At 44.6% G+C, this 16,142-nt stretch overlaps 1 protein-coding gene and 4 non-coding genes across 5 annotated transcripts; all 5 read right to left on the bottom strand.

Moving 5' to 3' along the window:
- Window positions 1-625: 625 nt before the first annotated feature.
- On the bottom strand, window positions 626-822 carry LOC119351464. Its single transcript, XR_005169956.1, has one exon. It is a non-coding gene; the product is annotated as a U2 spliceosomal RNA (small nuclear RNA).
- Window positions 823-3,297: 2,475 nt separating this feature from the next.
- Window positions 3,298-3,494, bottom strand: LOC119351471. The gene has a single exon (XR_005169962.1). It is a non-coding gene; the product is annotated as a U2 spliceosomal RNA (small nuclear RNA).
- Window positions 3,495-6,556: 3,062 nt separating this feature from the next.
- Window positions 6,557-6,753, bottom strand: LOC119351470. Its single transcript, XR_005169961.1, has one exon. It is a non-coding gene; the product is annotated as a U2 spliceosomal RNA (small nuclear RNA).
- A 2,734-nt stretch (window positions 6,754-9,487) lies between these two features.
- LOC119351468 lies at window positions 9,488-9,684 on the bottom strand. The gene has a single exon (XR_005169960.1). It is a non-coding gene; the product is annotated as a U2 spliceosomal RNA (small nuclear RNA).
- Window positions 9,685-9,845: 161 nt separating this feature from the next.
- LOC119349615 (sugar transporter ERD6-like 4) lies at window positions 9,846-14,421 on the bottom strand. The gene is made up of 17 exons (XM_037617672.1): window positions 14,006-14,421; window positions 13,801-13,890; window positions 13,476-13,535; window positions 13,328-13,393; window positions 13,018-13,083; window positions 12,864-12,939; window positions 12,489-12,553; window positions 12,311-12,403; window positions 12,061-12,141; window positions 11,886-11,970; window positions 11,403-11,449; window positions 11,253-11,315; window positions 11,017-11,076; window positions 10,788-10,853; window positions 10,641-10,700; window positions 10,362-10,476; window positions 9,846-10,242 (listed from the first exon to the last, which is right to left on the bottom strand). The coding sequence occupies exons 1-17, from the start codon at window positions 14,288-14,290 to the stop codon at window positions 10,130-10,132; spliced, it is 1,491 nt and encodes a 496-aa protein (XP_037473569.1). The 5' UTR covers window positions 14,291-14,421; the 3' UTR covers window positions 9,846-10,129.
- Between the last annotated feature and the right edge of the window lie 1,721 nt (window positions 14,422-16,142).

Below are 16,142 nucleotides of genomic sequence, written 5' to 3'. Positions count from 1 at the left end.
CGCGGGTATGTGTGTCTGTGTGTGGGGGGAGGGGGGGGGGGGGCAAAAATTCTCGCATGTATAAAAAAGCAACCAAAATTTTCCTAAATACAAAGGCAACATATTGTTATGATTTGGTCCAATCCCCCCCTTATTCCTCAGTAGCTCATTATTTGTACTGAAGATAACATACTACCTACGATGCTAGCTTAACCTATATGTAGTCAAAATTGAGCAAGCTAGACTTGGAGCACCCTCCCTCGGCTCATATTTCAACCGAGATACAAAAAGGAAGTTTGTACCAACTCATTTCTTTTTGAACCAAACCAAAAAAATGAGTCGACCTTATTGGGCGCAAACTTTGAACGGAGCCCTACTCCTTGATAATGTTTCTACAAGTAGGCGCCAGACTTCAAAATGAGTGAACTCTGGATTCTCGAAAAGAAAAGGGAAATCCCTGCAAAAAAAAAGAAGGAAAAACTTACTTATGATCTTTGGGTCGTGATTAGCAATTTGAATCAGGTTCAGCTGCAGCAAGGGCTCAGTTTGACTGAGCGACATTGTTGTTTCACAGCTCATTTTATTTTGAATTAAATGATAAACAAATCAAATTGCAAGTTGAGTCAAATATTTAATTTGGTTTTGGTTGGGGTGCGCCTCACCCGAGCTATAGTGCAACGCCCAGGGAACACGCGAGGATCCTAGTGGCAAGCCACTATGATGGATCCTCCCCCATAAAAAATAAATTTAATATCGTTGTGGACATGTAGTCCACATATCAGATATTAAACTGATAAGAACAGATACTACACTTGATCTTAGCCAAAAGGCCGAGAAAGGTATGAGTTGAAACAAAGCCTTGCCTCTCATCTTATACCCGCCCGAACAGCTATGCTAATCTGCACAAGCGATGTGGGACTAATCTAACCGGGAGTTTTTTCTATTTGATTAGCTTGATTGCCGTTTGGGCGCAGAAACCAAAAAGAGAAGACTGGGCCTCAAAGCCCGGCCCAGCCGTACAGCATCGGCAGGAAACACACGGCCTTTCTGGGGCTGCTCGTTCCCGCTGAAAATACGATTTTCTGCATTTGTCTTACACAAAAGATACATAACAGAAGAAGAAAATAATGTGACTGGTACTACTGATTCCACTTGGCGGGTACTAGCTGCAAGGTTCCAAGAGCCAAGATCGCTGACCGTGCAAACCAATTCTTGCCTGACATACGTTTTTTACCCTAACTTGAGGAGCTACACACCATATGCGACGACCGGGTGGCACTGCGGATCGAGACCGCTCACCGGAACAACCACTGTATCTGCTCCAGGGTCCTCCCCTTGGTCTCCGGCACCCAAAGCACAACGAACACTAGGGCGAATGCGCTCACGACCATGTACGACGCGAAGGTCCCTGCATAAATTGTTTATAGAGATGATGAATGAACATGTAAAAGTTCATCAAGTTTCATGGTTCAGAATTAATCCTTGGTCAGGCAAGTGGAGAGAGCAGAGGCGCAGATTAGCAGGTTCGCCGTCATTGTCACCCTGAAGGAAGTGAGCATGTTGGCCAGCGTCGCGAAACTCCCCGCGAAGCTCTTGATGCCGACCGGAAGGATCTGAAATGTTCATTGAAAGTTGGAGCTGAAGAATTCAGAATACTTCGCTTATGCGTCGGTTGTGAAATTCAGATGCTTGCTCTGAATTGTTATTCACATCTCTCTGAATTATGGTTATCTGAATGCTCTTAAGGGCAATGAGAGGCCAGCACATTATGAGCCATGGAATGGTACCCATGCTCAAGGAGAGGCTGAACTAATAACAAGGAATAATTAGGTATAAATCTGTGCGATATCCTGTGACTTCAATTTTTTTTGCCAAAGTGAAACTTGTAACTGTCAGGTTGGTTATGTACCAAGCACCTCTCCTACTATTCCCATCTAATTTAGCAAAGGTATCATAATTCCACCCAAAAAGCCGTGCCTCGAACTTGATATGCCTGAACGAGAAAAAAGCACCGGACATAACTCACCTGCACCTCTGAATATTCTACTTGCATAAAACAGTATGCCATTTAATAAATTTTGTAGTACTAGAAGGCCAGTTCATCTCTGCCCAAATGTAGCATAACTATCATTTAAAGAAATCTAGTGGTTTTGGTATGTAATGAACTAAAAAGGTGAAAAAGGGTATGGAAATTACTAGTAAGGGAGTTCGGTACTTCTTTTGATCTAACTCCTTAAAACGGGCCATTGCCTTTTTGTTTGCAGATGCTACGGCTCTCTGCACAACAGCAATCAAAAGTTCAAATCTAAAATCGAAGATGTTGTATCTACAAGAATGGCATACATATTGACATATTTCCAATGTTCAGAAATAATACTAGGCTGAAAATAATTCAGAAGGATATCCAAGTCAATAAAACAAGAGAAACAAAAGTGCAAGTGCTTGCCTTTATATCATTCACTTATGATGTCGGCCTCGAAACCCCTCAAAACTTGTAGAGACCTCTCGCATCTTTGCCTGAAGACAGATTTGTAAAAAGAATGTCATTACAGATTTCAGAATGATGCTCTGTTTCATGTATTGAACTTGAGCATATACACATCAGCCATCTTGGAGACTCCGGAATGAAGAATAGACCAGGAATCAACAATGTATAAGGCAAGATTCCTGAAAGAATGGGTACCAAAGATTTGCATCAGAAATCTGGTAGTCATAAACTGACTGAAAACTCTCACAAAAAGAGGGAAGAAACTGCAAAACGGTGGCAGCAAGACCAAACTTCAGTAAAAAGATTGCATTACCTAGTACTGCAAGCAACCTCCAAGGAACAAACATGCCTAACACATAGGCCAAGAAGATACCAAGGGTGATAGAAAACTACATAACGACCAATTGCACGGTGAGCTTGACATGAACAATCCATATACTTGTGACTGAGAAGATATCTCTGCTATGTATACAGGCACCTCGTTCACGGATCCTCTTGTGCTTTGAGGAGATATTTCTGCTATGTATATAGTTTGATGGCAGCGCATAATTCATATTACCTCTGTCCCAAATTCTTCTCTTCAATTTGTCTAGACACGGACACATTTTTTACTAATTCCGGATGGAGGGAGTACGTTGGCAGTAAAATAAACTGGAATAAACAATGAACCATTCTGCATCCCGTGTATTCACGTCTTAGAGAACATTCCTTTTTTTTTGTTGCCAAGTTATCTTTCTTTCTAAATATTTTTCAAGCAGAGAAGGAAAATACCAAGAACCATGTTTGAAGCCCAAGGAACAAGGCAAGTAAAAAGATTAATTTAGTTTTGGTTGGGGTGCGCCACACCCGGGCTGTAGTGCAACGCCCGAGGAACACCTGAGGACCCTAATGGCAAGCCATTATGATGGATCCTCCCCCATAAAAAATAAATTTAATATCGCTGTGGACATGTAGTCCACATATCAGATATTAAACTGATAAGAACAGATACTACACTAGATCTTAGCCAAAAGGCCGAGAAAGGTATGAGTTTTAGCGGAGCCTTGCACCTCCTCTTATACATGTCTAATCGGTTCCTCTAAGCTGCGCAGGCAGTGTGGGACTAATCTAACCTTGAGGACTCTGTTTCATATTATTACTGTTGGGGCGCATAAACCCAACAATAAGAGAGAGCCCATATGTTTAAAGGCCCAGTCGTATGGCCTCAGCGGGACTTCTGGAGCCGGCCCATACGAGGGTGACCGTGCTCACCACCTGTACTACGTCAATATCGCTGCTTCTCTAAAAAAACGTGAATGTCTTGCATGTAGAGATTGTTCAAAGAAAGGAATGTAAAATTTCTTCAGATTTTTGGTCAGGATCATTTATCCAGGCAGGCAAGATAGGAGTGCAGAAGTCGTAACCTCCAGCGCTCCAGCTGAGCAGCAAGTTTTGCCGTCGTCAGTGCCAAGGAAGAGAGCATATGTTGGGCGTGCTGAAGCTCCCCGTGAAACTCTTTATGCCGGCAGGAAGGATCTGATAATGTGCACTCATAGTTGGAACTGAAGATTTCAGAGTACTTCGCTAATGCATCGGTTGTGTAATTCAAATGCTTGCCCTGAACTATAGTATTATGATGAAAAAAATGAATAATTCATTAGTATTGCTCACCTTTATAAAACGTTTGCCCCTGTGTCAGTCCCACGGACAATTGTTCGGACTTGGTAAAGGTTGTTGCAGCACCTGTAGTAGAATAGAGAACTTATGCGGACCAATTTACTATGTTTCCGTCGTTGAAGTTAGTCAAAGAAGCCACGTGGATTGGCCTGGGTCTTCTTCGGCTAATGAGACCTCGATCCCGAATCCTTCGTAGAATCTTTTTGATAGACACCTCTATCTTTTTCTTCACAAAATATATCCAAAATTCAAGGTAATATAAGAAATATAGGACTCTTTATTCAAAAAAAAAGAAATATAGGATCCTTCACTACGTCTTTTGGGGCTAAAAACACTTTTGTCTATTTTAATGGTGTCCCGGCTAGGTGGCATCTCAGCACATCGGCTCCCCGCCTATAATAAAATGCCAACCTTTATCTGCTATTGTGCAATAAAACTCAAGTTTATGGAAACTATAATGTGTTGTTTGCATGTAGAATTGAATTCTTGTTAGATATATATACTCTTCATTGCTTGATCAAGATAAGGATTTAGGTTGTTTCGCAAAAAAGAAGAAGGATTTAGGTATGTTTCGTTCAGAAGGTTCAGGTATAGTATTCATGGTGCAACATGTGAATTTATTGACTCGCAGGAAACCTGAAAGCAACATGCAGCATCATTACATATCATTTATTCATGTATTTAGAAAATACTAAAGTATGGATCATTTTGCAAGCCGATTTTTGGGCAGTGTCTACTTTTTCTGCACGATCCTTTCTTCCCATCAAATATTTGTGCGTGCACGGTCCAGACTGCATACCAGCTACTTCTTGTTTCGGCAACCGTTAACTAGCTCCTTTCCCATGCCGGATGAATCAACGCCTTGTCAATCTGGGAAACAGGCATGTAGAGATTGTCCAAAGTTGGACATGTGGATTCGCTTCTGCAGGTTCCATGGTTCAGAATGAATATAGTCTTGGTCAGGCTGGCGAGAAGGGAGGGGAGAGCATAAGGGCCGAGCAGCCACGTGACTTAAACTTCGATTGAACGAAGTCCTTCTGAACTGAAACTCTTGATGCCCACTGGGAGGACCTGAAAATGTTCATTCAGAATTGAGAACTGAAGAATTCAGAGTACTTCGCTGATGCATCGGTTGTGTAATTAAAATACTTGTTCTGAAGTCTGAACTATATTATTATTAACCGGGGGGAAGGGCTGCAGAACATGTCCAAATCAAGGGCATCATCCACGACATCACGTGTTGCACAGCTATAGAAAATGTGCAGAAAATAAAATTATACTACGCTGAAAAATACTTCAGAAGGATTTCCAGGTCAATAAGAGAAAAAAAAACCGAGTGCAAGTGCAAGTGCTTGCCTTTATATAATTCACTTCCGTTGTGATGTCGGCCTCGAAACCCCTCAAAACTTGCAGAGAAGTCTCGAAATCTTCCATCAAGTTCATCTTTGCCTCGAGATAGATGCGTAAAAAGAATGTCATTACAGATTTCAGAATGATGCTCTGTTTCATATATCGAACTTGATCATATACACACCAACCATCTTGGAGGCTCTGGAATAAAGAATATGCCAGGAACCAACAATGTGCAAGGCAAGGTTCCTGAAAGACTGGATACCAGAGATTTGCATCAGAAATCGGGTGTCATAAATTAACCGAAAACTCTCACAAAAAGAGGGAATGAACTGCAAATTGGTAGCAGCAAGAGCAAACTTCAGTAATATGATAGGTGTTTACTTGCATTACCTAGTACTGCCAGCAAGCTCCAAGGAACAGACATGCCTAGCACATAGGCCAAGCTATAAGGCCAAGAAGATACCAAGGGTGATAACTTGCAGATGCTACAGTAATCTGCACAATAGCAACCAAAAAGTTCAAATGACCTTCTTCCACATGTATGTTGCCCCGCTAGTACAACAAGAACCAAGTATTTCTATAGCCGGTAGACCCAATGAATTTATTTTATCCGATGCTAACGATTTCCTTTTCCATTCCAAAACATGAAAGTAGGGATATAAACGGGTTGAATTCGAGTGACCTAGACAAAACTTGGCTCAACTTGTATTATGTATTATAAAAGCTGTAAGCGAGCTCATTTTGACTTTAGCTAGAGTTCAAGTTGCAAACTTGTATTATGTAACGACCTGGTCGATCTTGGGCCATTGCCTAGCAAGATAAAAAATCGAAGGGAGGGGGTATGGGGCGAAATTTCACGATCATTAAAATGCAACTGATTTGTTTTTCAATCCAAAACAGCAGCAATTTTTACTCTACGTTCCAAAAGTAACATAGCTAACATAGTCCATCCAACTTCCAAGCTATATGTCGGAGTCAAATTTAGCCTGTCACCTTGGCTTAAACACTGATTTCATAAGTCATTTAATCTAAATTTGAACAATATGATTTGGTCAAGTTAAAAGCTTATTTTAGTTTTGGTTGGGGTGCGCTACACCTGGGCTATAGTGCAACGCCCGGGAAACACGCGAGGACCCGAGTGGCAAGCCACTATGATGGATCCTTCCCAATAAAAAATAAATTTAATATCATTGTGGACGTGTAGTCCACATATCAGATATTAAACTGATAAGAACAGATACTACACTTGATCTTAGCCAAAAGGCCGAGAAAGGTATGAGTAAAAACGGTGACTTACCCCCGCTCTTATACCCGTCCGACCACCTGTGATGAACTGCCTAAGCCGTGTGGGACTATTCTAAGCGGGAGGTTTCTATCTGATTTCAACTAGCTTGATTAACGCTTGGGCCCAGAGACCCAGCTAGAAGACAGAAATCCTCAAAGCCCACATATTCAAAGGCCCAGTAATACGGCTTCGGCATGATACACGACAATCCTGGCTTTTTTTTTCCTTCATGGAAATACGTTTTAGGTTTCTGCGTATGGCGGACCACTGTATCTCTTCCAGGTTCCTCCCATAATACCATGCAAAAAAAAAGGTTCCTCCCATAATCCCATTTGTCTCCGGCACCCGAAGAGTGACCACCATGTACGACGCGGTAGTACCTGTAGAAATTGTTTGCAAAGATGATGAACATGTGAATTTGCGTCTGGTTTCATGGTTCAGAATTAGTCCTTGGTCGACTGAATGAAGTCCTTCTAAACTGAAATCGTACCGTACCGCAAGGGCTCCAGCTGAGCGGCAGTTTCACCATCATCGTCATCGTGAAGGAATTGAGCATGTTGGCGAGCGTCGCCGTCGCGAACCTCCCCGCGAAACTCTTGATGCCAGACAGGGAGGATCTGAAAATGTTGGTTCAAAGTTGGAACTGCATAATTCAGAGTACTTCGCTAATGCATCGGTTGTGTAATTAAAATGCTTGCTCTGAATTATAGTATTATTGACGAGAGGGAAAAGTCTGCAGAAAATGTCCAAATGAAGGCCATCCACGGCATCACGTGTTAGACAGCCATAGAAAATGTCCAATATGTCAGATGCGGCAACAGCCGGGCGATGACAAGGTTGTTTCCTTCCACTGTCCACATGCGCATTGCCTGGCTAGCGCAACAAGAATCATGTTTTTCTATACATGGTGGACCATTTTTAGACGACGTTGACAATTTATTTTTGTTCGTTCCAAAACATGAAAGTAGGGATGCAAACGGATTGAAATTTGAATGACCTATCTAAATTTGGCTCGGCTCGTATTATAAAACAAAGCGAGCTCAATTTGACTTGAGCTAGAGTTCGAATGCAAACGGGGAAGGCTTGGAGCTAGGGTTTGTGCTCGTGCGGGCTATATCTTTGCCCGAGGCGGATGAGGACTGGTGCTTTGGGTAGGTGAGGTTGGGCTCGGCCTGGGGTGTGCTCGCGAGCGGCGTCTTCCTCTCGCGGTGCGGTGGGAGTTGGTGGTGGTCGTGACATCGCTGAACGAAATTGCGCCGATGGCGGCAATGCTACGAGCGCTGCTCTCTTCTTGAACGTCATTGTGGTTCTCCTCTCCGTGCCAGGATTTCGGGTGAAAGCTCATGTTCACTTTGGACTCGGCAATGGCAACGCTTCGCGCCGTCTTCTCTCCTAAGGGCATTGTTGTGGGGCTTAGGTGTGATAGGATGTAGCATGGTGTTGTACCTAGTCCTCCCCATGTTCTCCTTCGGTAGCATACTTGTCTGCATGATTCTATTATCCCGGGATTTGCTTTCTCAGATGACTACCACTCCGCTTTGTATCGTTCACTCATTTGCTTTGTTTGTTTGCTGCTTATATATAAAGCGAGGCGAAAGCCTGTTTCGAGTGTTCGAACTCCAGAGTTGGATTATCCTCGGTTTGTAATGACCTCAAGCCCATCATGAGCCATTTCCGAGACAAATAATATAAACTTGTGTGTGACTGTGTGGTGACGGGCCGCGGGGGTAGGGTGGGGGGGGGGCACAAAAATTCTCGCACCTATTAGCTCATTTTGTGTACTGAAGATAACGTACCTATGAGGCAAGCTCAACCTATTTCTAGTCAAATTGAGCGAGCTAGACTTGGATTACCCTCCCTCGGCTCATATTTCAACCGATATACAAAAAAGGATGCTTGTACCAACTCATTTATTTTTGAACCAAACCCAAAAAAAACGAGTTTGACCTCATGGGGTTCACAAACTTTAAACGGAGCCCTACTCCTTGATAATGCTTCACCAGTAGGCACCAGATTTCAAAATACTCCCTCCGTTCCTAAATGTAAGTCTTTGTAGAGTTCCACTATAGACTACATATGAAGAAAAAGAGTGAATCTACACTCTAAAATGCATCTATATACATCTGTATGTGCTTCATAATATAATCTCTACAAAGACATATATTTAGGAACGGACGGAGTACTTGTCTACAAAAAATGATTACGAGTTTCGTAACCAGTGAATATTGGATTCTTAAAAACAAAAGGGAAAACTAACTTATGAAAAATTGCACGGTATCCAGTGAAACAGTGAAATCTTTTCCTTGTAAATAATCAAATCTACTCCCTCCGTCCGGAAATACTTGCCGGACAAATGGATGTATCTAGATGTATTTTAGTTGTAGATACATCTATTTTTACCCATTTCTTCAACAAGTACTTTGGGACGGAGGGAGTATAACGGACGGCACAAATCAGTACTAATTAGCAGATCACCCCCTCTACTATCCAGCATCAAGGTGGTAAGAGGAAAGTCCTTTTCATGACTGTATTTGTTTGCTGTGGATCTAGGCAAAAAAAATTCTACGGAGGTACCTCTTTGGTTGTGACTGAGAGCTAGGCCATTGTGGTTTCACAACTCATTTCATTTTGAATTAAAAGATTTAATCAAACAATCAAACTGCAAGTTGGGTTAAATCTTTAATTTCACCAACACAAAAAGGGTTAAATCTTTAATTTGGTTTTGGTTGGGGTGCGCCTCACCCGAGCTATAGTGCAACGCCCAGGGAACACGCGAGGATCCTAGTGGCAAGCCACTATGATGGATCCTCCCCCACAAAAAATAAATTTAATATCGTTGTGGACATGTAATCCACATATCAGATATTAAACTGATAAGAACAGATACTACACTTGATCTTAGCCAAAAGGCCGAGAAAGGTATGAGTTGAAACGGAGCCTTGTCCCTCCTCTTATATCCATACGAGTAGGTATGCTGAGCTGCGCAAGCGATGTGGGACTAATCTAATCGGGAGGTTTATCTTTTTGATTAGCTTGATTACCGTTTGGGCGCAAAAACCCAAGAACGAAGATAGGAAGCCTCAAAGCCGTATGTTTAAAGGCCCAGCTGTACCAGCCTCGGCAGGAAACGCACGGCCTTTCTGAGGTTGTTCGTTCCCGCTGAAAATATTATTTTCTGCATTTGACTTATAAAAGATACATCACAGAAGAAGAAAATAATGTGACTGGTACTACTGATTCCACTTGGTTCGAAGAGCCAAGATTGCTGACTGTGCAAACCAATTCTTGCCTGACACACGGCTTTTACCCTAACTTGAAGAGCTACACACCATATGCGACGACCGGGGGGCACCGCGGATCAAGACCACTCACCGGAACGACCACTGTATCTCCTCCAGGGTCCTCCCCTTGGTCTCCGGCACCCAAAGTATAACGAACACGAGGGCGAACGCGCTCACGACCATGTACGACGCGAAAGTCCCTGCATAAATTATTTATAGAGATGATGAATGAACATGTAAAAGTCATCAAGTTTCATGGTTCAGAATTAATGCTTGGCAAGGCAAGAGGGCACAACAGAGGCGCCGAGCATTCACGTACCGCCAGCGCTCCAGCTCAGCAGCAGGTTCGCCGTCATTGTCACCCCGAAGGAAGTGAGCATGTTGGCCAGCGTCGCGAAGCTCCCTGCGAAGCTCTTGATGCCCACCGGAAGGATCTGAAAATTGTTCGTTCAAAATTGGAACTGAAGAATTCAGAATATTTCGCCCATGCATCGGTGGTGCAATTCAGATGCTTGCTTTGAATTGTTATTCATGGCATCTCTCTGAATTTGGGTTATCTGAATGTTCTCGAGGGCTATGAGAGGCCAGAAGCTCTTACCTCGGACATTATGAGCCATGGAATGGCACCCATGCCGAAGGAGAAGGTGATGATATAAGCCTGAAGAAAAGATCCAGGTTAAGAAGATTTTTCGCACAGGGTTCGACACACACGTCACGCGACGAAATGATCTAACTGCAGACATACCACAAGAGCCACCAAGGACACCATGCTTAAGATGTAGTCCGAGTGAGAGTCATGTGGTAGATTGTCCTGTAACAAATAACCATCACAACCATATATGATAAGACCAGAGTGGCTTGGCAAAATGGACCCATCTCAGTGATAAATAGTGTTGCCGCTCAGCATCGTAAAAAGCAATGTAGCAGTAGAACTTTTTTATATCAGAATCAAAGGCTGAGAGACCTGTATATACCTTGAGGAAAAATGCAACAGAAACTGCAAGAAGGCTTAGAGTCGTCCCGGCAGTGGAGATCTGAAATTTGAAGTGTGAAATAGATTACAGTTACATACAGCTTACATTTTACAAAATACATACAGCTTACAAACTACTACTCCCTCCGATCCAAAATAAGTGTCGCAGTTTTGAACTACGGTTAGTTTAGTTCAAAACTATAGACACTTATTATGGATCGGAGAGAGTGGACTTACAATAAGGAGCATCCGTCGACCAGCTTTATCTAGTAGCGATGTTGTAACTCCAGTAGCGAAAACCTAATTAAGGTGATGCTGTCAGCGAGACGAGATCGAACCTTGCTAAAAAGATAACTTGATGGCCACAAAACATGTTACATATCATACCTGAATAGCTCCAAGTGCACATGTGGCCAGGTCACTGTTTGTGAACCCTGAAGAACTTTGCATGTCAAATTTACAAGCCAAAGTATCACAATTGTACTTAAGCAAAATCGCTTTGTACTTCAGAGTTCAGAGTAGATGAAAAGTACTTACGAAAGACCAATCATTTTACAGGCAATGAAGTGGCATCTTCCATTGAGGAAGCAGAATGAAATACCATGCCATGAAGTTATTTGTGATATTATCTTTAGGGAAGCTAGCATAATGCTGAACGAATTTTAAGGAATTATTGGGTATAAATCTGTTGCGATATCCTGATTTTTTTGCCAAAGTGAAACTTGTTTGTCACTGTCAGGTTGGTTATGTAGCAAACACCTCTCCTACTATTCCAATTATAATTTACCAAATGTATCGTAATTCCATTCGAAAAGTCATGCCTAGAACTTGCTATGCCTAAACGATAAAAAGGCACCAGGCATAACTCACCTGCAGCTCTGAATATTCTACTTGCATAGAACAATATGCCATTTATCCCACATAGATTTTGAAGCACTAGAAGGCCAGTTCCTATCTGCCCAAGTGTAGCATAATTATCATTTACAAAATGCAGTAATTTTTGTATGTTATGGATCAAAAAGATGAAAAGGGGTAAGGAAATTACTAGTAAGGGAGTTCGATACTTCTTTTGATTCAGCTCCTGAAAACGGACCGTAGCCTTTTTGTTTGCAGATGCTACAGCTCTCTGCACAACAGCAATCAAAAAGTTCAAATCTAAAATCGACGATGTTACTTCTAGAAGAGTGAAACACACACAGACATATTTCCGATTTTAAGGAAATTATACTAGAGCAAAAATACTTCAGAAGGATTTCCAAGTCAATAGGAGGGAGAAAAAGAGTGCAAGTGTTTGCCTTTATATCGTTCACTTCGGCTGTGATGTCGGTCTCGAAACCCCTCAAAACTTGCAGAGAAGTCTCGAAATCATCCGTCAAGTTCATCTTTGCCTGAAGACAGATGCATAAAAAGAGTGTCATTACAGATTTCAGAGTGATGCTCTGCTTCATATATCGAACTTGAGCATGTACACACCAGCCATCTTGGAGACTCCGGGATGAAGAATAGACCAGGAATCAACAGTGTACAAGGCAAGGTTCCTGAAAGAGTGGATGAGAGAGATTTGCATCAAAACCGGGTGTCAGAAGTTAACTGAAAACTCTTACAAAAGCACAGTATCAGAAATTAACTGCAAAATGCTAGCAGCAAGACCAAACTTCAGTAATATGATACTCCCTCCGTTCCTAAATATTTTTTTTAGAGATTCCAAATGGACTACCACAGACGGATATATATAGACATGTTTTAGAGTGTAGATTCACTCATTTTGCTCCGTATGTAGTCATTCGTTTAAATCTCTAGAAAGACAAATATTTAGGAACGGAGGGAGTAGGTGTTTAGTTGCATTACCTAGTACTGCAAGCAGCCTCCAAGGAACAAACATGCCTAGCACATAGGCCAAGAAGATACCAAGGGTGATAGATAACTACATAACGATCAATTGCACGGTGAGCTTGACATGAACGATCCATGTACTTGTGACTAGTGAGAATAGGCGGCGTACCTGGTTCACGGAGCCAAGCGCTCCTCTTGTGCTCTGAGGGGATATCTCTGCTATGTATACAGGCACCTGGTATGATGGCATCACATAATTCATACATACTAACAGTTAGTGTTATAACTATTAACTAGTCCAATAATGCATCGGCAGTAATATAAATTTTGTATAAACTATTGAAGATTCTGCATCGAATATATCGACATATCAGTTGATCTTTCTTTCCTGAACATTCTTTTAACCAGGTGAGTACTCAAAATCTGAAAGCATGTCCAAGGCACAAAATAAGCAAGCACCGAAGATGCTCTATACGAACCGTGTAGGATATGACACCAACACCAAATCCTTCGAGCAACCGTCCCATATAGAGAAATGACGAGTCCTGTAGATGAAACATAAGCATGAAGGAAAAGGTTGTGGAAATAAGCTTGGAAAACATGTGGGTGCGTCATGTCATGTCATACATTGGCAAAGGAGATGGCGAGCCAACCGATGATGTTCGGAATCGCCGCGATCATCAACGACTGAAAATTCAGTCAGATGCAAGCACATTATTATTAGAGTATATAAAAGAATGTAACTTCAGTTCAGTGTAGTAAAACAGAAGCCTGAACCTTTTCCACTATATACTTCATCTGCAAAAAAATTGCAACACCAACTCCTAATTCAGGGTGCCACACGCAAGTAATTAAGTAGCTCACGAGATTCGAGACTAATTGTACAAGGTCAACTCATAACTCTGGCTTAAGTAGTAGTCAAAGGGAGAAAAAAATGGTCGAAACTTCTCACCCCTTTGCGGCCAATGTGCTCGGCCATCTGCCCGCTGGCGATGGCGCCCACCATGGCGCCGACGTTGGACAGCGAGCCGAACGCCGAGAACTGCATCAGGCGCACACACGGAGGAGCTAATCAACATTTTTAGTCCAAGAAGTAGAGGTCAAAACAGAGCCAGCATGGAGGTTCCAGGCACAGCCGTGGGGAAAGGAGAAGGGACCTGGGAGATGGAGAGGCCGAGGTCGCGGATCATGGCGTCCTGGGTGGGCGAGGAGAAGCCGCAGGTGAAGCCGAACTGGATGGGGCCGAGGGCGACGATGAGCGTGCAGAGGAGCGCGGAGACGTGGGACTCGCGCAGCACGGCCATGGACGAGGCGCCGACCATCTGCCGCGACGACGACCCCACCATCCTGTACCAGCTCCCCGTGTTCTTGAGCAGCAGCGGCTTCCGCGTCCCGCTCCCCTCATGGTCGCTGCCGCTCTCATCGCCCCCGCCGCCGTTCATCGCCAAGCCAAACCAACTAACCAAGCTACAACCGCGAGGGGATAGTGGCGACAAGATCGGAGGGAGACGACGAGAGTGGGAAGAGCGACAGTGGGGAGAAGAGGTCAGCCGGAAGTTGGTGGCGGATTTGGGACATGCCGTGTCCGAGCTGGAGAATAATCCAGTTTTGTCCGAGGCCAACAGAAAAAAAGGAGCCAGATTTGTCTCTCCTGCTGTTTCTGGGAACCCAGCCGGTTCATAGGCGCATCGACGTTAGAATACTACGTGTCCACATCACGCGCTTGCTTGAACAACTGCACCGCATGTGTTGAGCATCAACTTGTACACCTTATGCCTGTATTGTATTGTAATTTGCATGTGGTAAGCAATTTAAATTGCATGTGGTTAGCGATCTGATCTGTGCAATTTAAATCTTCTCCAACTGCACTATACGGAGTGTAGATCTGGGTTTTTTTTTCAAGAGTACGCCCAGGCATATATACCATAGCTTTATAGAAGGCAGAATTTCAGTTACAAGAAACTACACTCACTGCGAACAACGAGAGTGGCGCAAACACCACACGAAAGACAAGCAAACACCGCAAAGCAAACTACAACATGGAAGAGCCTACCCAATTTGGAACACAATACCGCGTCTCGACCAACGCCGAGCACCTCCGAAGACCACCAACTTCCGCAGAACTTCACTTGTTGAAGCACCATCCACTCTTATTGCCTAAGAGGAAGTGGCAACTGGGTGGCAGGACTCGATCTGCTCCCAGAAAGCCGCCGTCTTGGACACACCGGCGACGGGCGTACATAGCGTCGTCATGGAACAAAGAGGATAGCGGCAAACACCAGAGGAGATCGTCAAGGAACTTGTCTCCACACACAATGCTCCCGGCAGAGGAATGACGTCGAGGACGCCGCCATTGTGTCGATCCAACACCGAATCGAGGCATTCGCCTGGAGACAGCCACAACTCCTAGTGAGCAAGGGACGTGACGAACACGCCTCAACGACGCCTCCAATGAGGGGATGACATCCACGGGTGCCATCGCCGCATGCCCGACGGAAGTCGAGCAAGATTTTCATCCGCGTGTCGCACCTCACCACGCCCCCTAGAATTGGGTAACACCATCCCAGAAGCTTCACACCGCCGCCACCGCAGCACTTCACCAATGCAGCTGCAAGCCGAGGGTCAACAATCGAAAGCACATCAAGGAGAACACCGGCCGCACCATCGACACCCAGCCTGGACAGGAACCATAGCCATCCCGCACCATCGGCAAGGTCCAGGACCACCTGCAATAGCCATCGCCCACTCCGAGGGACAACCTAGCAATGGTCGGACCCGCATCTCCACGAGGAACCAGGGAAAGCCTCGCCGTTCACCACACAACACAAAGGTGGCCGACTGCTAGCTCGCTGCTCACCAAGACTCCATCTTGGCCGAGCCATCGCAGCACCGCCGCCACTCGTCTGGCGATGGACTTGCACGCTGCCTCCGGAGTGCGCCACCGGCACACGCGCTCGCCATAACGCCCGCCGCTACACAAGCCCCCCTGACGAGCTCCGGCCGCCAGCCCCCACTCCGCCGCGCGCAGATCTGACCGACCCAAGCTTCGTCCAGAAGAAACGCCGCGCCGCCACCAACCCGCGCGCTCCACCGTGCCGCGCCGCCATGCAGCAGCCAACCACTACGCCGCCCACCGCCACCTGCCTGCGCGCCCCGCCTGACGTGCCGGCCTTTGAGCTCCGCCATTGGTCGACGAAGAGAGCCCCCCCACGGCCCCGCACCAGGAGAGGGCAAATGAGATCCCACCGCCGCCGACACCGCGCGGGCTTTGCCGGGTGGTGCCCGTCGGCGACA

This window comes from Triticum dicoccoides, chromosome 1B (assembly GCF_002162155.2).
Source record: "Triticum dicoccoides isolate Atlit2015 ecotype Zavitan chromosome 1B, WEW_v2.0, whole genome shotgun sequence".
Classification (NCBI taxonomy): Eukaryota; Viridiplantae; Streptophyta; class Magnoliopsida; order Poales; family Poaceae; genus Triticum; species Triticum dicoccoides.
This window is presented reverse-complemented; position numbering and strand designations above follow the sequence as displayed.